Below are 23374 nucleotides of genomic sequence, written 5' to 3' on the forward strand. Positions count from 1 at the left end.
GTAAACAAAACATTGATAGAAAAAATATATTTTATAACGTGGTAATCGTGTGTAATTCTCCAGTTTATACCTGGATTTTTTTCCATCCAAAGTGATCTAATTTTTTGGGAGGGGCATTTATCTTGGGGCCCAGGCAGGTGATGCTGGATGAGGGATAAGTCAACAAGCCTGTATTAAGTGCCTCCTATGTGCCAGGCCCGGTGCCAGGGGCTGGAGGAAGCCAGTCCCTACCTGGTAATCTGCTAATAAGAAAGACAATAAAGACGTAGAAATACAAGTCGATACAAAGAGGTTAAGGGCGGTAGTTTGGGAGGGAGGGAGGGAAGGAAAGAAAGGCTCTGGCAGTGGGGGAGGGGGACCAGGAAAGGCTTCTTGCAGAAGATGGTGCTTAAGCTGCATCCTGATGGATTCTCTGAAGCAACGGTGAGCAGGTAGGGCACTTCAGGCATAGGGGACAGCCCGTGCAAATGTTTGGAGATGGGAGGTGGAGTAGAGATGAGGGGAAAGCATTCCTGGCCCATGCTGCCTGCAGGCTCTCCCAGGTGTCTGCCTGCTTCAGCTAGGCTGGCTTGCCTGCCTGCCCAGGGGTGGTGGGTGGTTGGCCGTTGACCCCTTCTCCACAGGAAAGACCTCCCTGGATGAAGGCTGAAGGCTGTGGGGCTGGGCCGGAGGCAGGACCAGTGGTCTGGGAGGCACTGCTACCCCAGGGCTGCCCTGCTTGTCTGCCTGTGGGGGAGCATTGCTGCTGGGGGCGATGTCCAAGGTGGGCCACTCTCCACATGATATCTGCCCTCAGTGATGGCTGTGGGGGCAGGGCTGGAAGCATGTTTGAGGGGTGCTGCTATCCCCAAGGCTCTTGGGCTCAGGGTCCTGGGCTGTCTCCATCAAGGTCTGAGGGAGACGGTGGTTGAGGTGGTGGGTGGGGTTTGATCCGCAGTAGCACATATTGCCTTCCTTCTCTCCCTTTGGGTGACTTGCTGCCTTAGGCCGGCTTGCCTGCCTCATCCATCCATCCATCCATCCATTCATACGTCTCCCCCTTTAGACCGTGAGCTCCTCGAAGGCAGCGATCCATTTTGCCTTTGCCCAGCACTTACTTAGCACAGTGCCTGGCACATAGCAGGTACTTAATACATGCTGGTTGACTCCCTGGCAGGTTCAGTCATTTCTTTGGACTCAATAGCTTGGCCTGGGGTCTCTTCACCTACCTGATGCTGAGTGTTCCCTGTGCCTTCCCATCTACCCATCTGAAGGTCAGATGAACCCTCTCAGAGTCCTCCCTTATCTTCTCCCTCATCCTATCCCTTGCTCTCATTTCTTTCTGAATTTAGAAGACTTTTATATCCTTCTAGATAAATGTTGTTCTAGATATATATGTTCTAGATCTATGTTAACCCATTTCCAATGACAGTAAGGTTCTAGCATTTATCCTACTATCTTCTGGGGGGAAGAGAGGGGGATAAGAAGAAAGTAAAAAGTGCACAGCAGAGAACAAAAGTCAACCTACGAGGAAGCAAAGAAAAGCTGGACAGCTTTGAAAACAGGCTGCAGGATTTACTATATAGGCTTTCTTGAAATGGAAATGTATTGTTTTCTATGGAACCCTCTCTTATGTTCTGCTCCGTGCATGGCAATATTCTTTTCTCATTTTATATTTAAGCTTAAGATAAATTTAAACATTTACCAAAACAAAACAAAACAACAGGCCCAAAGGATTTTTCTTAGAGTAAAGCATTGCCCTTGGGTTCAACATTTCAACTTCTCAAGTGCAAGATGGAGGAGGCGTGATTCGGCAGAAAAAAGGGAAAAGATCTCAAGGTCTTAGGGGACCACAAGCTCAACATGAGTCAGTGCAATGTGGCAGCTAATGTGATCCTAGCATGCGCTGAGAGGCCTGCTGTCCACAACGAGGGAGGGCATGGTCCCTCTGCCTTCAGCCCTCAGCAAGCAACATGAGAAGAAGTGGGCTTAGTTCTGGATGTCCCGCTTTAGGAAGGACATCCCCATAGTGAAGAACATCCAGAGGAAGGAGGCCAGGATGCCTAATAATAATAATAACAAATAGCAGGCATTTATATAGCATTTTAAGGTTTGATCCTCACCACAACCCTGGGAGGTAGATGCTTATCCCCATTTTACAGATGAGGAGACTGAGGCAAATAGACATTAGGTGTCTAGGTCACAGGAGAAACACTGACTTCATCCTCCTGTGCCCTTCTCCCCCCTTGGCACGGCAGTGATACCAAGTCATTGATAGGGCCGCCAGGGAAGTGAGGGCTCTGGAAGGCCCTGCCGAGCTGGGAGGGTTTCAAGTCTAGACCCAGGGACAAATTATAACTGGTAACTAAGGCCCAGCTGAGTACGGACGTTAGCTAAATGGGAAGGGGTCATCTCCAGAGAGCTGGCTGGGATTCTTGACCTACAACTGGGACAGGGCAGATACAGATAGGTGGATGGGCCCGACAGATGGAGGAGGCTGGGGAGCACTGGACACTGGGAGGGTGGAGGCAGTGAGGAGGAGGGAAGCCCCCAGGAGGGAGGCCAGGAGGGAGGGAGAGTGCACAGTGCAGATGGATGGGGCTGTGGGAGGGTTCCTTGGGAGGGAGCTGCAAGCCATGTCCACTCCCGGGGTAAGAAACACGAACTGTGTCTGCAGCTGAGCCTGGGACCATAGGGAAGCTGGGAGATCACACGGAAAGGGGAAAAGCCGCTGCCCTGGTATTGGAGGCTTCCTTTTCTAATGAATTGTTCTCGGTAATTAAGCAGCTGAAGCCCCCCAAGCGCCATCAGCCCCCCTACACTGCGCACTCTGGGGCAAAGCTCAAGGCACCTAGCCCTAGTTACGGCTCTTTAGTTGGAGACAAAATGGGACACTGGGACCAAAGGGTGAGGGGGCAGGGAGGCTGGGAGGCTGGCAGGAGGAGGCTGAGGAGACAGAGAAGTCGGGGGACTGGTAGGGACTGAGTTAGGGGATATGGAAGGGATGGTATAAGGCGACAGGGGAGTTTGGATGTTTGTAGGCACAGTGAGGACACTGAGGATGAAAGTAGGAGGCTGATGGAGGAAGGCTGAGGGTCTGGGAGCAGAAGGAGGCTGGTATGGCAAGAGTGAGGCGGCAGGGATGGGGCGGGGTGGGGTGGGGGGAGGTTGCTGGTTATAAAGTGAGGGACCCAGGACAAGAGTGAGGAAGGGGTCGGGGGTGCCAGCGGCTGGTAGGGACAAGGTGAGGGGGACAGGCTGAGGGGGACAGGGAGGCAGCAGGATGCTGGGGACCCAGGAGGTGGCAGGCAGCGGGGAGGCTGCTTCCTGAGGCCTCCTCGCCACAGGCAAGATTTTTCCAAACCTATAAATTCACTTTTGACAAATGAACGGCCAAAGCAGATTAACCTCAGTGTTAAGCCTCTCTAATGGCTTTTGAATCTCTTTCCCCAATAGGCCCAATCTTGGGCTGCCTTCCTCCCCACCGCCAGCAGCCCTACATTGTTCTGGGTCCAGCCGCTCCTTTCTGGATCTCACTTCTTTTCTCCAACAGAGCGGTCTGAGATGCTATCAGGAAGGAGGCTCAGTAAACAGGACATTCATAATCCCTCGGTTTCCCTCTCTGCTCACAGGCCCCAGAGATGTGGGGCTGATTGGCGCCTGATTCCCAGCTCCTATGAAAGTCCCTTTGTCAGATCTGGGCCCTAAATCCCCTAATTCTGTGATAAAAGAAGCATTACCAAACCATTTTCTCCAGTGAAAGGGACCAGGCAATGAAAAAAAGCAATCCCAAGAACGACTAATAGCCAAGTGGGCCTGGCCTGGCCTGGCCTGGCCCAGGAGGGGAGAGGGGGCTGCAGCGTCAGGCACACAGACAGGAGCAGAGATGGCAACAGGAGAGGTCGAGGCAGAGACAAGGAGAGACATACAGAGAGATGGGAAAAGACAAGAGCCAGGGAGAGAGATGGGAAACGAGGTGGGAACAGGAGAGACAGAGACAGGGAGAGACAGAGTAAAAGGAAAAGAGAAAAGGAAAATAAATGGGAACAGGGGTGAGAGAGAGATCAGAGACAGAGAAGAAGAAGAAGAAGGAGGAGGAGGAGGAGGAGGAGAAGAGGAAGAAGAGAAGAGAGGAGAGACAGAGAGCAAAGAGAAAGACAGAGACAAAAGAGAGTTAGAGGGAGAGAGATAGAGACAGTGAGGAGGGACAGGGATAGATGGAAGAGAGAATGAGAGGAGAAAAAGAGAGAGAAAAAGGAGAAAGACAGAATCAGAGACAGAGAACAGGAGAGAGAGAAAAGAGAGAGAGAGAAAAGGGAGAAAGGAGGGAGAGAGATGGAGACAGGGTTAGGGAGTAGAGATGGACAGAGTGAAAGAGAGGGGAGAGACAGAGAGAGAAAAAGAGAGAGATAGGAGAGGGTGGGAGAAAGAAAAGAGAGAGACAGAAACAAGGAGAGATAGATAACAAGACAGAGGAGAAAGAGAGAGTGAGAGAAAAGAAAGAGACAGAGAGAGAGAAAGAGATAGGAGAGAGGGACAGAGAGAAAAGAGAGGCAGAGACAGGAGGGAGAGAGAGAGAGAGACAGAGGAGAGAGGAGAGAAAGAGATAGAGAGAGGAGAGAGAGAACAGAAGAGGAGAGGAGCAAGGGAGAGGACACAGAGAGAGAGGGTGTGGAAAGTGAGAGAGAGACAGAGACACAGAGGGAGCCAGGGAGACAGAATCAGAGGAGCAAAGAATTGGGAACATGGGAAGGAGACATAGAGTGAGGTGAGAAAGGAGAGCAAAGAGATGGGTGGAGAGACGAGAACAGGGGAAGGGAACAGAGCAGGCAATGGGAGTAGAGAGGTGGAGAGACAGAGTAAGTGAGACAGCAGAGCGATGGCACGGGATAAAGGGACAGCCACGGGAGTCTGAGGCCCAGGTGGAGAGGGGACAGGAAGGAGTCCCAGAGCAGGGAAGAGGGAAAGGAGGCCAGAGAGCTGGCTCTAAGGGATGAGAAGAGGGAGCTCCATGGGAGCAGAGGGCAGAGACACAGAAGGGGGGAGAGGGGAGCTCAGGAAAATGGAAAGGGCAGGGAGAGCCAGAGGCAGAGAACAAGGTGGAGAGAGGGGAAAAAGAGACCAGAAACAGGCGGAGTCAATGGGCTGGGGGTGGCGGTGGGGTGGCGAGGAGGACCAGAGAGAGTCTGGGCTGGAAAACAAGCAGAGCCAAGGGACCTGAGTCAGTCAGGAGGAAGGCCGGTGCCATTTTGGCCCAATGGGGTCCGTGCCCACCCAGTGGAGGAAGCAGCCAGAGTTTACAACCCGCCCTCCCCCCCCCCACCCCCGGGGCCACCTGAACTCAGGGCCCTGTATTCAGGAAGTGTCGTGGAGAAGGAAGACAGGGAGCCTTATGGAGGGAAGGCAGTGTGGCACGGGGGACGGAGGCCTACGGGCATCTGAGGCCATGGGGTCGGGGTTGCCCCTGCTCTGGAACAAGCCAGTGCCCTGCCTCTCCATCAGAACTGAGCTCTGCTCTGGGACTGGAAGAGAGAGGACGTGTCTAGCTGGGCTATCCGGGGTGGGGGCAAAGCTGAGACAGTGGATCCAGGCTGGCCTCTCTGTGAGAAGCTGCAGACCAGGCTGGGCACAGGAGCGGGGGGAGGCGAGCTTCAGACACATGGCTCCCTCGCTGTTGGGAGAAGATGGCAGCATGCCCTTTGAGTTAAGACCTTGCCACCTCCTCGTCATGTTCCTGCCTTCTTTCATTTTACAATGTTACCAACTAGCCTGGAGGGAAATGAGAAACATTGTTTCCTTTTTAAAAACAAGTTTACTAATGTGCTATCCACATAATTTGCCTAGATTTTAGCAAACGATTTGGTAAGATGTCTCCAACAATTCTAGCGGTGAAAATGGAGACATGTGGACCACTTGCCAAGACGTTTTGATGGATTGACCAGAGTTGGTCATGGTTTGATATCCACGTGGCAGAGCTTCCCAGAGGGCTCTCCCCCCCCCCCCCCCCCCCCGCATTTCACATTTTTATCTGAGACTCGGATAGAGGCTTAGACGGTTTGGGCGGGATGGTAGTGACCACACTGGATTTCAATCAGGTCTCAAAGATTTTGGCTAACACTGGATTAAATCTAATAGATGAAATCCAGTAGGGATAAATGTGAAGTGTTACACTTGGGTTCAAGAAATCAATCTCACAAGTACAGAAGGAAGGCATGGTTAGACAACAGTTGATCTGGAAACTAAAGGGAATTTAGGAGATCGTAAACTCCATCAACGTAAGTTAGTGGCGTGAGGGGACAGCTAACAAAGCTCAGGCCACCTTGGGCTGTGTTAGGAAAGGCAAAGGTTCCAGGTTCGAGGAAGCAAGAGTCCCGCTGTACCTGGCCATGGTCGGAAGGACTGGGCTCATTGGGGTGTAACGGTTTAAGAAAGGCCTGGCCGTTTGCCCTTTGTAGTTCTAGGCACAGGTGGGGGGATTACCTCCCAGCCCAGACTTGAGCTACCGTGGCTTTGGGGGAAGGATTTTATAGCCTGGCCAGCAGGGAAATCCTGGGAAGTTACGGTGCCTGGGACTCAAGTTCTTGCGCCAATAGCTGAGCTCTTTGAATTTATCAAAGGCTAGTTTACTGTGCTCATTTGCTTCTTAGCACAGTGCCTGGCACATAGTAGAAGCTCAACGAATATTGGTTGATTCTGTGTATTGTTGATCTAATCTGCTCCCAACCCAACTGTTCTGATAATTACATTTTTTTTTTCTTTTTGGTGAGGCAATAGGGGTTGAGTGACTTGCCCAGGGTCACACAGCTAGTAAGTGTCCGAGGCTGGATTTGAACTCAGGTCCTCCTGACTCCAAGGCCAGAGCTCTATTCACTGTGTCACCTAGCTGCCCTGATAATTACATTTTTTTGGTTCAGTTGAGTTTGACTTTCCGTGACCCCATTTGGGGGTTTTCTTGGCAAAGAGACTGGAGTGGTTTTCCATTTCCTTCTCTATCTCATTTTGCAGATGAGGAAACTGAGGCAAACAGAGTGAAGTGACTTACCCAGGGTCACACAGCTAGTAAGTGTCTGAGGCCAGAACTCAGGAAGATGAATTTTCCTGACTCCAGGCCCAGCGCTCTGTGCACTATGGCGCCACCTAGCTGCCTTATGATAATTACAGCTTTGTAGTATAGTTTAAGGTTTGTTTCCTTCCCACTTCTTTCATTGGTTCCCTCGATATTTTTGTCCCTGTATTTCTTCAGACAAATTCCATTTTCTTTTCTAGTTCTGTAAAGTAGCCCTTCAGTAGTTTGATATGACATTGAATAAGTAAATTAATGTAGTTAGTGTTGTCATTTTTATTTTATTGGTTCGTCCTACCCATGAGCAATTAATATTTTTCTAATTGTTTAGATGTGACTTTATCTGTGTGAAAAGCGTTTTGTAATTGTGTTCATAAAGTTCCTGTGTGTGTCTTGGCAGGTAGACTCCCAAGTATTTTATATTGTCTGCAATTATTTTATATGGAATTTCTCTTTCTATTTGTTGGTGATATATAGCAACACTGATGATTTATGTGGATTTATTTTGTAGTCTAACTTTGCTGAAGTGGTTAATTATTTCTATCACTTTTTTGGGTTGACTTTCTAGGGTTCTCTAAGTAAATCATCATAATGTCTTCAAAAAATGATAACTTTGTTTCCTCACTGTTTATGCTTATTCCTTCAATGTCTTTTTGTTGTCTTTGCTATAGATAACATTTCTAGCACTGTATTGAATAATAATGGTGATAATAGAGCAGCTAGGTGGCTCAGGGGTTAGAGTGCCAGGCCTTGAGTCCGGAAGACCTAAGTTCTAATATGGTCTCAGACACTTCCTAATTATGTGACCCTTGGCAAGTCACTTAACCCTGTTTGCCTCAGTTTCCTCATCTGTAAAATGAGCTGGAGAAGGAAATAGCAAAACCGTGACAGTATCTCTGCAAAGAAAACCCCAAATGAGGTCATGAAGAGTCAGATATGACTGATGGCATATAATGGTAATAATAGGTGTCCTTGTCTCGACCTTGTTAAAGCCTTGAAGTAATTATTCATTTATAAAAACTAATCAATGGCAAGTGATTAAAAGGAACTGGGATGTTAATCATAGGCCCCTAATAACAGAGGAAAGAAACTGGTGGGGCTTTGAGACTATAGCAAAAGAGGAGTGATATCCGCCCAGAGATGCCTCAGGATTATCCCCTGGGGCTCTGCAGGGCCTTGTGAGAGAGGGCCAGACCTTAAGCTTGCCGCAATTCCATGATCGTCTCTTCTAAAAAGAGCTAAGAATGACTTCCAAATTAAGGGGTGAGTAGAACCAAAAGGTCTTATAATTCATTCAGTACCTGGATGTCACCATAGCATGCAAAGCGCTGAGTTTGGAGTCAGGAAGACTCATCTCCCTGAGTTCAGATCTGCCCTCAGACACTTAACTAGCTGTGTGACCCTGGGCAAGTCACTTCACCCTGTTTGCCTCAGTTTCTTTATCTATAAAACGAGCTGGAGAAGGAAATGGCAACCACTCCAGCATCATTGCCAAGAAAACCCCAAAGGGGGTCGCACAAAGTCAGACACAACTTAAACAACCAAATAACAACTACAATTTGGATAACATCATGTTATAGGACTTCAGCGAAAAACAAATCAAGCAGTTCTTTCATCTGGTCAAATCCTTATCCAATGATCTCAAAAGAAGTGTGAAATGCTTTAATATACGCCCAGGAAAGACAGAGACGAAAGGCTTCGTGCTCGAATCTAAAGGTCGAATGGGACTGTTGGAATAAGGCAACACCGACGAATAACCTTGTTCTCCTTCCAGACAAGACACGCTGAGCATAAAGATATCCAAGAGAAATCTGTGGCTGAACCCATTCAGAGACCAACTGGCATCCTGAAATCAAAGTGCATTCCAAGACGCTCCAATGTGGTGTTGCTGGCCGGGCAACTCTCCGGGCCGTTGCTGCCAATCGGTTTTTTCTGCTAGAAGTCTAGATTCTAGATTCTCACTGCCCAGAAAATAACAATAGTTAGCGTTTATGTAGTGCCTAAAGGTTTTCAAAGCTCTTTACAAATCTTATCTCCTTTGATTTTCCCAATAACCCCATAGAGTAGGTGCTATTATTATGCCCATTTTACAGATGAGGAAACTGAAGCCCAGAGGGATTAAGCGACTTGCAGAGAATTACACAGATGATATGAGGTGAGAGTCAAACTCAGGTCTTGCCTTCTATATAGGAGGCTAAGGTTCAAGAATTTTCATGATAACACTAGCTGTGTGACTCTGGGCAAGTCACTTAACCCCAATTGCCTCACCAAAAAAAAAAAAAAAAAAAAAGAATTTTCATGGCTGCCATGTTTCTTGTCCCACAGTGGCCATCAGCTTCTCAGGACCCCAGGTCTCTTCTCAACTCTAGTGAAAGACACCAGCACCAAAAAGGCAATCATTCAGACTCTCATCGGCCCTTCCCACCGCTCACCATCCCACAGCAGTCATTGCCAACTGAGTCCTCTGTAATCATGGAGCCTTGTGCACCAGGGAGCGTGTCTATAACTGCCAGAGTCAAGAGACCCAGCCAAAGGCTCATGCCCCCAAAAGCTCATCAAGTGAGTTGGAACAGCATCGGAAGCAGTAATAATAATAATAACTAACATTTATATAGCTCCTACTGTGTGCCTTACAACTATTACCTCATTTATCCTCACAATGACTCTGGGAGGTAGGCGCTATTAGTATCCCCATTTTACAGATGAGGAAACAGAGACATTATCTTTCCTCCCAAAGTGTCTTTATCACTGAAGAGGACAACAGCATCCTCCCAGGCCCCCAAGCTAGGAGTCATTGTGGACTCCTCATCCCCCATGTCCAACATGGTGCCACGGTCTGCCAATGTCACCTTCCCAGCATCTCCCTAATATGCCCCCTCCTCTCCTCTGCCCCTGCCCCCACCCTGATGCAGACCCTCATCACCTCACACCTGGACTATTGCAATGGCTGCTGGGGGGGGTCGCCCTGGTTCAAGGCTCTCCCCACTCCAGCCCATCCTCCATTCACTCGAGGGATTTTCCTAAAATGCAGGTCTGATCATGTCATCCTTCCCTCCCCCAAATAAACTCCAGTGGCTCCCTGTCACCTCTGGAATCAAATATGGCATTCGAAGCCCTTCATAACCTCGCCCCTCTTACCTTTCCAGACTTTTTTTTTTTTGGCTAGGCAATGGCATTAAGTGACTTGCCCAGGGTCACACAGCTAGTGCCTGGATTTGAACTCAGTTCCTCCTGACTCCAGGGCCGGCACTCTATCCACTGCGCCACCTAGCTGCCCCCTGTCCTCACTCTCCACCTTGGACTCTAGATTGAGAGATATTGGCTTCCTGGCTGTTCCATGCACAAGACCCTCCATGTGTGGGCCTGGCCATTCTCTTTGGCAGTTCTCCAAGCCTCCAATCCTCTCTCTCCTCCACTCTGATTACTGACCTCCTGGCTTCCTCTAAGTCCCGGTTAAAAATTCTACCTCCTTCAGGAAGCCTTCCCTAACCCCTCTTAATTCCAGTGCCTTCCCACTGCTAATTACTTCTATTTATCCTATATGTAGCTTGCTTTGTATATATTTATTTTCATGTTGTCTTCCCCAATTGGACTGTAAGCTCTTTGAGGGCAGAGATGGTCGTCTGCCTCTTTTTGTATCCCCAGTACTTAGCACAGTGACTGGCACACAGTAGGTGCTTGATAAATGTTTATTGATTGATTGAGGCAAACAGAGGGAAGTGACTTACCCAGAGTCATCCAGTCAATAGGTCAGCTGGTTTTCACAATAGCCCTGGGCAGATGTTTATCCTGGAGAGAGAAGATTGAGGGGGGACATGACCACTGTCTTCGAGGGGTCCAAAGGGCTGTCTGTGTTATAGATAGATGAAGGATAAAGCTTGTTCTGCTCGGCCTCAGACAACATGAGAGTGAGGGGCAGTGAAGCAAGAGGTGCAAAGAGGCAGGTCTGAGCTCCGTGTCAGGACAGACTCCCTACACTCCAGTGGGGATGGGCCATCTCAGAAGGGACATCCCCAAAGATCAAAAGGGGTCTTGTCAGGAGCATTGGAGACGGGGCCCTTGGTTCAGGATAGGTTGGACTAAATGCCTCCATTCGCTTCCAACTCCAAGATTCTGTGGTAGTACTAGCCCCATTTTACAGATGAGAAAACTTAGTCCAGGGACCACAGCTAGCAAGGGTCAGGGAGGTGGCATCCTGTGCCTACTGGGCACTTCATAGAGGGAGCACAATGTCTGCTACCCCCCTACGCCAATATCTCACAGAACCTTGGAATCTCAGAGCTAGGGTTTTCTGGCCAAGTCCTGTCATTTTGCAAAGGGGAAAACAGAACGATGGGATTTGCCCCAGGAGGGCCACCCTGATGGTAAGTGGGAGAGCCAGGACTCAGACGGGGCCCTAGGTCAACATTCTTTCATCCAGTTCCCAATTTTCCCCGAGAAATGGTCCAAGAGGCAGCACTACTTAGTGGAAAGACAGCTGGATCTGGGTTCGAATCTTGACTAGGCTACTTACTACCTTGGGAAATATGGTACAGGGAAAAATACCTAGGAGTCAGAGGCCCTAGGTTTGAATCCTGTTATGAAATCCATTTATTTACCTGTGTGGCCTTAGACAAGTCACTCAACTTTCCGGAGGTGAAGTTAAATGAGGGAGTTGGGTGACACAGCCTCTGAGCTCTCTTCCAGCTGTGGAGCTAGGATCCTATGAATGAGGCACTTACCTGCTCTGGGCCTCAGTTTCCTCCTCTGTAAACAAGGGGGTTGAACTGGATTATCTCTTTCAGTTCGAAATGATGACCCTCTAACCCCACCTACTTCCAGGAAAGGGGAGCCCGCCACCCCCAGGCAGCTGATTTCACTTTTCAGGAGATCCCATGGTTCATAGCAATCTGCAGTCCGCCTCTCTCCCAATCTCCCAGTGCCTGGATGGCCACCATTTGTGGTGCATTCTTTGGGTTAATGCCAAGGGAGTGGCGGGGGACAGCATCCTACATCCTCCCCGGCTGGGCAGGTTACCCTGAAGGTAAGAAGGGCAGGTAGGAGGGCCGCCAGAGATGGCACAGTTTTGCCATGCTGGGTGAGGCTGAGTGGCGGAGGACTCAGATTGGGGCCCTCCCCTTGCTGCTGCCTCTGGGCCGGCTTCTCTTTTCCTATTTCTGTTCAACAAGAGGCAACTAGGTGGCACAGGGGCTAGGGCATTGGCCGAGCGGTCAGGAAGCTCCGAGTCTGACCCCTGCATCCAACACTGGCTGACTGACCCAGGGCACTTAATAACTCTCAGACTCAGTTTCCTCCTCGGTAAAGTGGGATAATAAAAGTATCTGCCTCTTACAGCCATTATGAGAATCAAATTAGTTACACCTGTAGAATGCAGAGGAAACCTTATGGAATGAAATACACACTGGTGATTTCCTGTAGTCTCGTCTGGAAGCTTCTCTCTGACCCTCTCTTTCTCTTTTGCTTTCTCTCTGTTCCTCTGCCTGGAACCCGGGGTCTCTTTTCTCCCTCACTGTGTCTCTCTCACCATTTCTCTCCCTGTCTCTGTCTCTCTTGTAGTCTCTGTCTCTCTTGCTATCTATTTCTGTCTCTGTCTCTCTCTCCATCTATTTCTCTCTGTCTCTCTCACTGTCTCTGTCTCTGCCTGCCTCTGCCTGCCTCTGTCTCTCTCATTGAATCTGTCTGTCTCTGGCTCTGTCTCCTCCATCCTTCTCACTCAGCCTCTTGCCCTGTGTTTTCATCTCTACAAGTATCCCCACCGTATGCGGCCTGGTGTCTTTTTCTCTGCCTGTCTCAAATGCCATCTGATGTGACAATTCCCTCCTGTCCCCAGGGGATAATGGCCAGAGTTTTTTAAGGCGCTAATCCTCTGGGCCCATTTCTGGCCTGGGAACGGTTCTCCTCCTGCTGCCTCGGACCCAGGCTGCTCACAATGGCCCCAAACGCCACCTCCAATCTCCACTCGAGATGGAGAGGTGAGATTTCCTCCTGGACTCATTTCGGGAGGATTAGCTAAATCTTAGATCCATGCTAACCCCACACAAAGCTGCGAAGATTAGGGAGAATTTCTTTTATTCACAGAGGTCTTAGAGTTTTCTTTCCAAAGGGATTATGCATCTCTCTCCCTCGATATATATATATATATATTTATATAAAGAGATAGATAGATATTTAAGACAGCCCCCAGCCAGCAAGCTGGGAGCTTAGGAGAGAAATACCTATCGATGCCTGCCGGTCTCCATACCATAAGGCTCCCTGGGACAGGACAACAACTGGCTCGCAGCTGACGGGCAGCAGGAAGGTTCTGGGGGCTCTCTGGGTCTGCTGGGCTGGGAGCTGCTTGTCGGCCCCAATCTCCTTGTGCTTTGGGATCCCGGCGGTGGGGGTGGGGCATGGCATTGGCTGGCAGGGCTGTCCCAGGCCGGGGGAGCCTCAGAAGGCCGTGTCCCTTCAGCATCGACCACATCTTGTCCAGCCCTCCCCCGCCAGCCTTGCCCGCCTTTGGCCCACAGACCCAGGTCAAGAGTCCTGAGCCACCCAGGGGGTCCCACTCTCCTGCAGCCCTGCCTGAGGACCCTGAGGAGCTGGGGGAGCCAGGCCCAGCAACCTGTGGCATCTGCTGTTGCTGTGCTCACCATGCCAGCCCCCACGGTCTGCAGGAGCCTGCTGTCTGGCTGGGTGAGTATGCTTGCCATGGTCTGCTCTGATGTCAGAGCCAGAGAGGCAGTCAGAGGCCTTGGATTGGAATCCAACTTGAGTGGCCCTGGGCACTCAGTCTCCTCCTCTGTCAGGGGAGAGGTTTGGACTGAATAATTGCTAAGGTCCCCATGTCCTGGCATTCTAGGACCCTCTATCACTGTGAGCTGCAGAGGGGACCCTGGGGAACCACTCCTCTCTGTAGCATGGAGCAGATGGATCATAGCTCCCACCCAGTGCTCAGGGAGGGCTGGAGAAAGGAATCAGCGTAGCAGCATCTATGGCCCTTGACTGTAGACCATGGAAGGTCAGAGCTTTGAGGGGCCTTGGAACAGGGGATGTCAGAGCTGGGAGGGGCCTTAGGACAGGGGATGTCAGGGCTGGGAGGGGCCTTAGGACAGGGGATGTCAGGGCTGGGATATCATCTAGTCCAACCTCTCATTTTGCAGGAAAGGAAACTGAGACTTAGACTGCTGAATCCACTGTCACACTGTGTGAGTTAATGGCAGATCCAAGGCTAGACCCCAGGCCTCTAGACTGACTCCAAGGCTGCCTCTGAGCAGAATGAAAAGGCTGGGGCCGAGAGAAGGGACCATTCTGCCCTCCATCTCCCCCCACTCCCTTCCATTTCTAGCAGCGCTGCTGGGAATCTCTCCAGGGGCCAAGTGAGAAGAGAAGTGAGGGGGGTCTGGATCCAGACAACTCAGTGCCCCCCAGGCCCCACTTCTTCAGGACAATAATACGAATGCCTAAAATCGCTTTTGTCTCAACAATCCAGAGAGGCAGAGAGTCTAAGCAAGACTGCCCCATTTTATAGATAAGGCAAATGATGCCCCCGATGGGGAAGGGACTTGCTTAGGGTCACATGACTACCAAGTGCTAAGTTGCGTCTCCTTTCCCTTCCCAGCCGGGAGGCCGGCCGCCCACAGGCCAGCCCCAGGAGACTCCAGCTAGACTCACATTTTGGTATCGGCCCCTTTCATGTCCTGTCTGTCCAAAGGCGTTTGCCATCCCCCCATCAGACTGGGAGCCTCTCGAGGGCAGGGCCTGTCTTTGGCTCTTTCTGTATCCCCAGCTCTTAGCACAGCAGCTGGCACACAGTAGGTGCTTCATAAATGCTTGCTGCCAGACTGCCTGCCTCCCCTTGCCTCGTTTTTCACTTTCGTTCTCTTCTGTCCATCTTTGTTTCGATCCCCCCTGCTCTGGGTCTCTGACTCAGTTTATTCCTTTTCCTCTCTGCCTTTGTGTCTGGCCCTGCTGGTTCCTGCCATTCTGCCCCATCTGGGTATCTGTGTTTGTTTATCTTTCCTTCTTTCTCTTTTCACTCTCTAATGTCTCTCCCTCTCATTCTATCTCTGCCTCTCTCCCCTTCTCTCCTCTCGTTTCCTTCCCTCCCTCTCTCTCTCCACCTCTCTCCCTCCTCTTTCCTGTCTCTGTCTCTCTGTCTCATTCTTTCTGTCTCTCTTCCCTCCTCCTTCTTTCCCTCTCTCCCTCCCTCTCTCCTTTCTTCTCTCTCTCCTGTATCTGTCTGTTGCGCTCTCATTCTCTCTTCCCTTCTCTCCTCTCCTCCTCCTTTCCCTCACTCTATTTCTCTCCCTGTCTCTCTCTCCTACCTCTGTTTCTCTCTCCCCTTCTCTCCTCTCCTCCTTTTCCTCCTTCCCTCTGTCTCTCTCTCCATCTCTCTCCCTTGTCTGTCTCTGTTTCATTTCTCTCTATCTCTCTCAGTGTCTGGCTTGCCTCAATGTTTCTTGGTTTGTTTTTAAGTTTCTTCCCTCTGTCTCTCTCATTTACTATTTCTGTCTCTTGTCCTCTCTCTCATGATATCTGTCTTTCCCTCTCTGTGTCTCTGAGCTCCCGTGTCTGTTTTTTCTGTCCCTCGTTCACCAAGTCCTCTGTCACTGCCTCTCTCTTTCTATTTATCTCTCTCTCTCCCCTGGATCTCTCTGTCTCCCTCCTATGTCTCCATCTCCCTGTCTGTCTGTCTGTCTGTCTCTCTCAGAGAAATTCCATGAAAAGAGCCACTGGCTTTGGGCCCAGAAGATGCGAGTTAAAATCCCAGCTCTGCCACTTATGACCTTCCTGACCTTGCGAAGCTCTCCAGCCTCTCTGGGCCTCTGTTTCCTTGGCTGTAAATAGAAGAGAGTTGGATTTGATGACCTTTGAGGTCTCTTTCAGTCCAAGATCTAGGACACTATGCTCCCACCTGCCTAACTAACCAGCTCTGCTTCTGCTTGGACATTGGCCCCAGAAGGCCCCCATGCCTGGCCAGTGGGTCAGGAGCTCAGACTTTCTCTCTGCCTTTGTTTCCCTCTCCCAGACTCCAGGTTTCCTTGGCCATTGAGGCTGCTTCCTGCTACAGGCCGCATGTGCAAGGGGTCCCAGGGACCCCCAGCTGGGACCCTGCCCTCATTCCAGCCCCTGCAAAGAAGAACCCGGAGGCACCGAACCATCTTCAGCGAGGAGCAGTTGCAGGCCCTGGAGGCCTTGTTCCTGCAGAACCAGTACCCAGATGTGGTGGCCCGGGAACATCTGGCTAACCGCATCCACCTCAAGGAAGAGCGTGTGGAGGTAGGGAGCTCATGGAGAGGGAGGCCAGGGCCAGGGAACCTCTGAGGGCTCAGGACCCTCAATTCTACCTCATGGCATACCGCCCCCACCCTCTGCCGCCTCCCCAGATTCCTCATTCCTGTCCCTCTTCCATTTCTCCCCAGTCTGCTCCTCCCTCCTCCACCCACCTCAATTCCCTTCGTCCCCTTCATCTGTAAGGTCCCTGACATCTCCTCTCAGACCCTCCCAGCTTGGGCACTCTGCATTCTAAAGTCCCTCCCAGGGATGACATTCTGTAAGTCCATGGCAGGCCCCCCATTCTCCCTGTTCTATCGTGGGACATCTCTTTCTGGAAGCCCTCTCGTGAAGTCCCTGGGGCATTTGCCAAGCAGATCCCACGTTCACCTTGAACCCTCCTCCCCAATGCACTGAAGGAAGGGAAATCAAGGCAGGAGTGGAGGGCGGCATGTAGGAGGCACCTGCGGTCCCAGTTCTGACCCGAGGCTCTTCCTGTCTTTCTCCCCTACCCCTCCCACAGGTCTGGTTTAAAAACCGTCGGGCCAAGTGGCGGCATCAGAAGCGGGCGTCAGCCTCAGCCCTCATCCTACAAAGTACTAAGAAGGCTCCCAAGGAGAGCTGCTGAGGCATGCAGCTTCTGAGGGACAGCATCAAAGAAAAGTCTGGGGGCTCCCTGGGAAGAAGGGGGGCTCAGGATGGGGTGGCTGGTGGGGGAGAGTGAGAGCACCTTGTCCCCCTGGGTCCCTGACCTTTTCATTCTCCTCGTCCCTTGCCCCTTGGCCTGAGGCGGGGGAGGGTCAGTAATCTTGGTGGCAAAGGGGGGTGGGGGAGTTGATAAAAGAGAATGGCCTGCCCCTTACTATCCCCTCAACCCTGGCCCTGATCCCCACCCTCCCTCCTAAGACCTCAAGGTACCAGTCCCTCCACCCTCCTGACCAAGGAGGCCCACTTTGCCTGGTTCTTGGACCTTGGGCTAGGTGTGAAGGGCACTGAGAAAGGGGGCCAGACAGTGTCCCCATCCCCTTTAAGTCAGTCAAGAGCGTAGGTAGAATCTCAGAGTCTGAAGACTTGGGACGTCATCTCGTCCAAGGTCTGAGGTGCCAGGACTTTGCTTGTCAACCCCCTCTCCCCAAACCTGCCATCCATAGCATGCCTGTCTGTAGTCCCTTGTGATCACCTTCGACTGAAACTTCCCAGCACCTTCCAGTGACCACCCGGACCCCTAGTGGCTGCTAGCAACAGTCCACACCCATCCATGGCCCCTTTTCGTGGGCTGACCAGAGTGGTAGCCTTGGGTCTCTGGGGCCCAGCTTTAGAATTTATTTGCCAAAGCTTGAGGGACCGCCTGGATCATGAGAGGAAATTCAGGGGGTGAGGCCCCTACTATGTTGTCCTGGGCTGGCACAGGCAGGGATGGGGGTGCCCAAAATGCCAGGGCCTGGGTCCTGCTGTATGTGAGTTATTTGGCAGCTCAGGGCACCAGCTCATAGTCTATTCGGGTGTGGACCTCTGACTACTAAAGTCAGAGTGTGGGTAACTTGGAAAAATCAAAGGTGAGAGGTATCACTGGGGCTTGGTGTGGTTGGGAAGGTTTCCTGGATGAGATGAGATGGGACCCTGGCGGCACCTCACATCTTACTTAGGACATCAGCCTTCTACCCTGTGGCCCTCCCTTCAGTCCTTCTCCTGGCCGTGTCTCCCAGGAGGAACCTTCTTTAGCTTGAGTTTTCCTAATGCCTAGATGAAAAATCCCAAATCTTTGTCTCGGCATTGAAGTCCCACATGATTTATCACCAAGGGCCCGCAGCAACCTGGCTTACCCCAAATACCCAGCCCATCCAAGCCCTTGGGACTGACTCTCACCCTCTTTCAGATCCGGATGTGACCTTGGGCAAGTCACAGTTTTGTGAGACCCCACCTGGGTCACTTACTATCTACGTGACCTTGAACCTGGGCTCCTCCTCTAGGCCTCAGCTTCACAGCTTTTCTTTTCCTTAGAATTGTGGATAACTTTTGTCTTTATATCATTCTCTTTCCCAATATATCCCTCTCCCTCTTGGTCCAGAGAGCCACCTCTTACAAAAAAGAAAAGATAAAAAAAAATTGATTCAACAAAATTAATTTCTATGTTGTAAAAGTCTGATATTATGTACAACATCCATGAGGGCACACTTCTCCTAGGTCTCTGAAGACAAGCTTGGTCATTATACTCTTTGCCTGGCACATAGTAGGCGCTTAATAAATGTTGACTGACCTACTGAATTCAGTTTCCATTGTTTTGTTGTTCGTCTCACTTACACGGGTGCAGACATTGGCCAGGTTCTGCTTACTCCGGGGCTATAGAAGTCTTCCCATGGGGTTTCACATTCGTTGCATGCATTCTCTCTCTTACAGGACAGCAAAATTCCATTAAAAACTGCTTACTGCAGTGGCTGGCATATGCTAGTCACTCTCTAAATGTTTCTTCCCTCCCCTCCCCTTCCCTTCTTCCCTTCTCCCCCTTCCCTTTCCTTCCCATGACATTCACACACCATAGCTTGTTTAGCCATGTCCCAATCAATGGGTATCTATAATCACCAGAGTTTTTCTTAGGATTTAGAGCTGAGAGTGAGCTTCAACATAGACTGACAATTCATAACCACTGTGCAGCCTCCAGATTAATGGCTCTAGGTGCCTAGATGAAGAATCCCTCTAGGATCAAAGACCCTGGGTTCAAATGGTGCCCCTGATGCTTATGTCTGTGTACCCTTGGGAAGGTTAACTAACTTCTGTGGGCCTCAGTTTCCTCATCTGTAAAATGAAGAGGCTGGATTAGATGACTTCTGACCTCCCCCCAGCTCTAAATCAATGGTCCTAGGACAAGAGGCGACAACTAGTTGGTATGACAGGATTCTTCTTAGAGGACATGGTAATGGAGAGTGTTGATCTTTCAGTTCTAAGATAAAGGTTCAAACCCTGGTGCCAGCACTCACAAGCTAAGCCATCCAGGGCAAGTCACTTAACTCATCTGAGCCATGGTTTCTTTTTTCTTTTTTTTGGCTAGGCAATGGGGTTAAGTGACTTGCCCAGGGTCACAGAGCTATTAAGTGTCAAGTGTCTGAGGTCATACTTGAACTCAGGTCCTCCTGACTCCCGGGCCAGTGCTCTATCCACTGCACCACCTAACTGCCCGGAGCCTTAGTTTCTTTACCAGTAAAGGGAAATACTAAGGCTTGTACTGCTTATCTCCCAGGCTGGGTATGATGAGGGTTCTTTGGGACCCTTAAGGCCTGCTAAGAAGACGAAAGCTAGCCTCATCGGAGGTGACCTTCTCTTTCCTAGGCTGAGTCCCTCAGCGCTCTCAGCCCATCCCCCTCAAAGCCCAGAGGCCTGGCCCAGGACACCAGGCCAGAGAAGGGAAATGACCTGCCCATGGTCAAAGGTTTCAGAGCTGGCGGTGGACTCAATGACTGGAGCGCCTTCCCTCTACCCTATGCTGCTTCTCAGGCATGTATACAGACAAGGATAAAACAATGTAGAAAATGATTTAGTGTATAAGAAAGGTCAAACTGAGGGGCACTGGGAGGAAGCAGGGAAGGCTCCCTGGAGGGGATGGCGGCAGAGTTGGGCCTTGGAGGGAGACAAAAATCGATGGAATCTATCAGCCTGGGATCCTGCCTGCCTGGGACCGGACAAGGCCTCATTTCAGGGGTGTTCTTCCTAGCCACACCCCACTGCTCCTGACATTCTCACCTTCAGATCATGGTGAACAATGCCTTGAAATCCTTGGAATAGGAGAAAGAGTGATGGATGTAGGGTCAGAGGGCCTGGGTTCAAATACTGCCTCTATCATTCACATCCTGTGGGACCCTGGGCAAGTCCCTGCCCCCCTCTGGATAAACGAGGGACCTTTGTATCTCCAGAACCTAGCAGAAGGCTTTGCACCGAGCAAGAAATGAATGAATACCCAAACATTCCTTAAGTGGCTGGAAAAACCCGGAAACAAGGAGGGTGCCTGCCCATCGACCGGGGGACATCCCTCTGGTTATGAATGTAATGGTACACTGGTGTACTCTAAGAGGCGATGAGCAGGAAGCATTCAGGGAAACACGGGAAGACACATATGAATGGACGCAGAGGAAGGGAAGCAGGACCAGGAGAACAACAGACATGATGAACACACTTTCAGGGACAAAAATAAGAGCGAAAAAGCAGCTGGGCCCAGCTCACCAATCTGGGTCCCTGAGAAGAGATGGTGGGACACCTGCCTCCTCTTGATGGGACAGGAAGGGGGGAGGTGTCTGTGGGTGTGGAATGTTTCATACACTGTCAGATGCGCTCACTCTGTTGGTTGGTGTTGCTCAGCTCTTTTTTTCTTTGGCATATCAGGACATGATTGTGCCACAAAAAGCAGAAGGCATCAAAGAACAAAAACCAAAACTTGAAGTGGTATCAATAAAATGTGTACGGTGGACTTCTTCTCAAAGATCCCCTCCAGGTCTATCATCCTCTCTGTGCTGAGTCCTGGGAGTAAGATGAGCCCCAGCCCGGGACTCTGGGGGAAAGTCGGGTTTGAATCCTGCCCTAGAAACAGCACTGGTCCTGAAAAGCTCAGAAGAATCACACTTGGCCATCTCAGCCCCACAAGAGACTCGTGAGCTTGGGAGATACCCATTCCTGGGTCCAGGGAGATGGTTACGGGCACTTTTAGTTATTGTTATCACAACCCATGGCCTAGAACTGAACGAGCCAAGTTCAATGTTGGAGGATTCTCAATGATTATAATCTCTTTTTTTTGGCCTGTATCCCTACCTCAGGGTTTTCCTTGGAAATATCAGAAGTGGGCTCATAGCTATGTCTCCACAATAAATGAAAAGGGCTCCCATGGAAGCATTCTGGCTAAAACAATCACTGCACATAGGGCAAAAGATGCAAAGAACCTATACCTGAGCCCTTAAAGGTCAAAGTAACTTTCCTCCTGGCTCCAGCATGCACTGCCTCCCCAGGGACTTCTACCATGTCTTCAAAGTCTTAGGGCAATGTGAAGCTTCAATAGCCAAAAGCACTTGGGAATCGGTGGAAAACTGGCCCCTTTCTGTGGACTTGAACAGTCTGTGTCACTGACACAGCCACAAAGGGCAAGCTTCGCATTTGTTGCCCTTGTTGTGGATCTCTCTTGGGTTATGTCCCACTCTGGTTGCCACTTGGTTGGCTCCTCAGCTGGATCCGGAGCTCCTCGCTGCTCGGCTTGGGCTTCCATTCACCATCTTATCCAGAGCCTCACTTGGGGTGGCCCCTGGGAGCAGACTTCTTAAAGCAATTGAATCTGATTTTGCACATGACTTCTCTCCTTGTCTCTACTTCTTTAAAGTGTTAAGTCAGGGTACAGCTCATGTGGATGAATTAGCTTTGAATCCATAAATCACTTACGCTTGATACTGTGTTAAAGGGGCAAGGGCAGCAGTCTAGGCCAGCATCCTTCATATCTTACCAAAGAGCTAACTTTTTCAAGAGATTAATGCCATGTTAAGAAGAAAAGGGACCTGGGAAGGCCAAATGAGTCTCTTCCTGGGCACGCCCTTGGCTCTCTCTCTCCAGTGGAATGAATAATGACTTCCTATATTTAATACAAAAATATCTACTTTGGACAGAATAGCAGGAAACTTAGGTAACAGTATCCCTCTCAACTCCTGTTCTAGAGGCCTCTTCTGCTCCCTTATATTTGTTTTGTGACCCATCTTATACATACCAATATATTAAGTACTCAACAAGAACCCCAGGTGAATGTTAACCTGCTTACATTTCCTACAGAGATACTATACTATGCCTTAGGGTTTGAAGCCTAGTTCTGGAGAACTAGGGAATAAGCCAGTGGTTTAGGTAATGAACAATCTTATTGGTCTCTTTTGTTCTTTTCCATTTGCTAAACCTGCACTCCCTGAATGAGCCCCTTATCCAAATTCCCAGGGAGCTAACGGGTAGCTGGGTACAGTGACTTCACTGGCTTTGGGAAATTTTCTGAGACCCTAGCGAAGCAACCAATTATAATGCTCAAAGATTTCAGAGCATAGATCTGGGAGCAGAAGCATCATATACCACTTTGTTTCTCCACCAATCACTGCTCTAGAATCTCTGGGAAGTGAGAAAACTGGTAAAACTTCGTTGCCACTTGTCAGAGATGAGACCTTTCCCAAATAATGTCTAGCACACATGGCAAAGGGTAGCTCAAAGCCTGCCCTTCATATTTAATTGATCAAGGAATATGGACCAAAAGGATAGAAGATCACGACCATGTCCACTTTGGCCTTTGATTTATTCATATTTACTTGCATAGCAAGACCCAAAGGATCCTGGGCAGCTGAAGAAAACTGGGGTGCTTCGGATATAACTCCTAAAGGGAGCTCCTGAAATGATTTAAGAGGAATGCCACATCTTAGGAAGTCTTTGGAGCTAAAGGGATTTTCTGACCCTAAATCAGATAGAGGCTTGGGACAGAAGCATCCTAAATGCTTGCAGGAAGAAATATGTGCCCATGTTAGTCAATTAGACTAATTAGCTGCCTGTTTCTAAAGAGCTTGGCCTGCTGTGCCTCGGGGAACCTGACATTCCGAATCACATCCATATAGCCCTGGAAACATCTGGGGACACACCAGGGGAATGATTACTAAGCTCTTGGGCACATTGATGACGACAGATTTCCCGGCTACTGTTAGTTAAGTATTGAGAGGACTTATCACTCTACCCTGATGAAGAAAACTCCAAGTGGTTTCTTGGCTTTCCCCTGACCTCATGACAGCAACAGGAGTACAGTGTCACAGCAGTTAAAAGAGGAGACGGTTTCCAGCTGGCTCTCTTCATTTGACCCTCCAAAAGGCCTCAGATAATGCTGAGACTTCCAGTGTCAGGTGGGGTACCTGGGTTGGCCCCCTCCTCACTGTGGGATCATGGCAACCACTTTTTTGTGGCAGTTAGAGAAGGACGCCTTTCTTAGGTGAACTTGTACCTCAGTCCTTGGATGCCTTTCCCACTTTGTGTTTCTTTTCCTCAGGAGGTGACTGAGCATCAGCTCCAAGATGGGTGTTTACAGGCTCGTAG

General features: G+C 50.1%; 1 protein-coding gene across 1 annotated transcript; it reads left to right on the forward strand.

The window, feature by feature from the left end:
• Positions 1 to 13431: 13431 nt before the first annotated feature.
• GSC2 (goosecoid homeobox 2) lies at positions 13432 to 16925 on the forward strand. The gene is made up of 3 exons (XM_027859422.1): positions 13432 to 13717; positions 16053 to 16303; positions 16821 to 16925. Exons 1-3 carry the CDS (start codon positions 13432 to 13434, stop codon positions 16923 to 16925), a joined length of 642 nt encoding a protein of 213 aa, XP_027715223.1.
• The last annotated feature ends 6449 nt before the right edge of the window (positions 16926 to 23374 follow it).

Source organism: Vombatus ursinus, unplaced genomic scaffold, assembly GCF_900497805.2.
Source record: "Vombatus ursinus unplaced genomic scaffold, bare-nosed wombat genome assembly UNPS02014167.1, whole genome shotgun sequence".
Lineage (NCBI taxonomy): Eukaryota > Metazoa > Chordata > Mammalia > Diprotodontia > Vombatidae > Vombatus > Vombatus ursinus.

Coding starts and splice junctions, on each gene's coding strand:
- GSC2 (XM_027859422.1), top strand. CDS start 13,432: ATGGCATTGGCTGGCAGGGCTGTCCCAGGCCGGGGGAGCCTCAGAAGG. Junction 13,718..16,052: donor GGAGCCTGCTGTCTGGCTGG/GTGAGTATGCTT, acceptor TCCCTCTCCCAG/ACTCCAGGTTTCCTTGGCCA. Junction 16,304..16,820: donor TCAAGGAAGAGCGTGTGGAG/GTAGGGAGCTCA, acceptor CCCCTCCCACAG/GTCTGGTTTAAAAACCGTCG.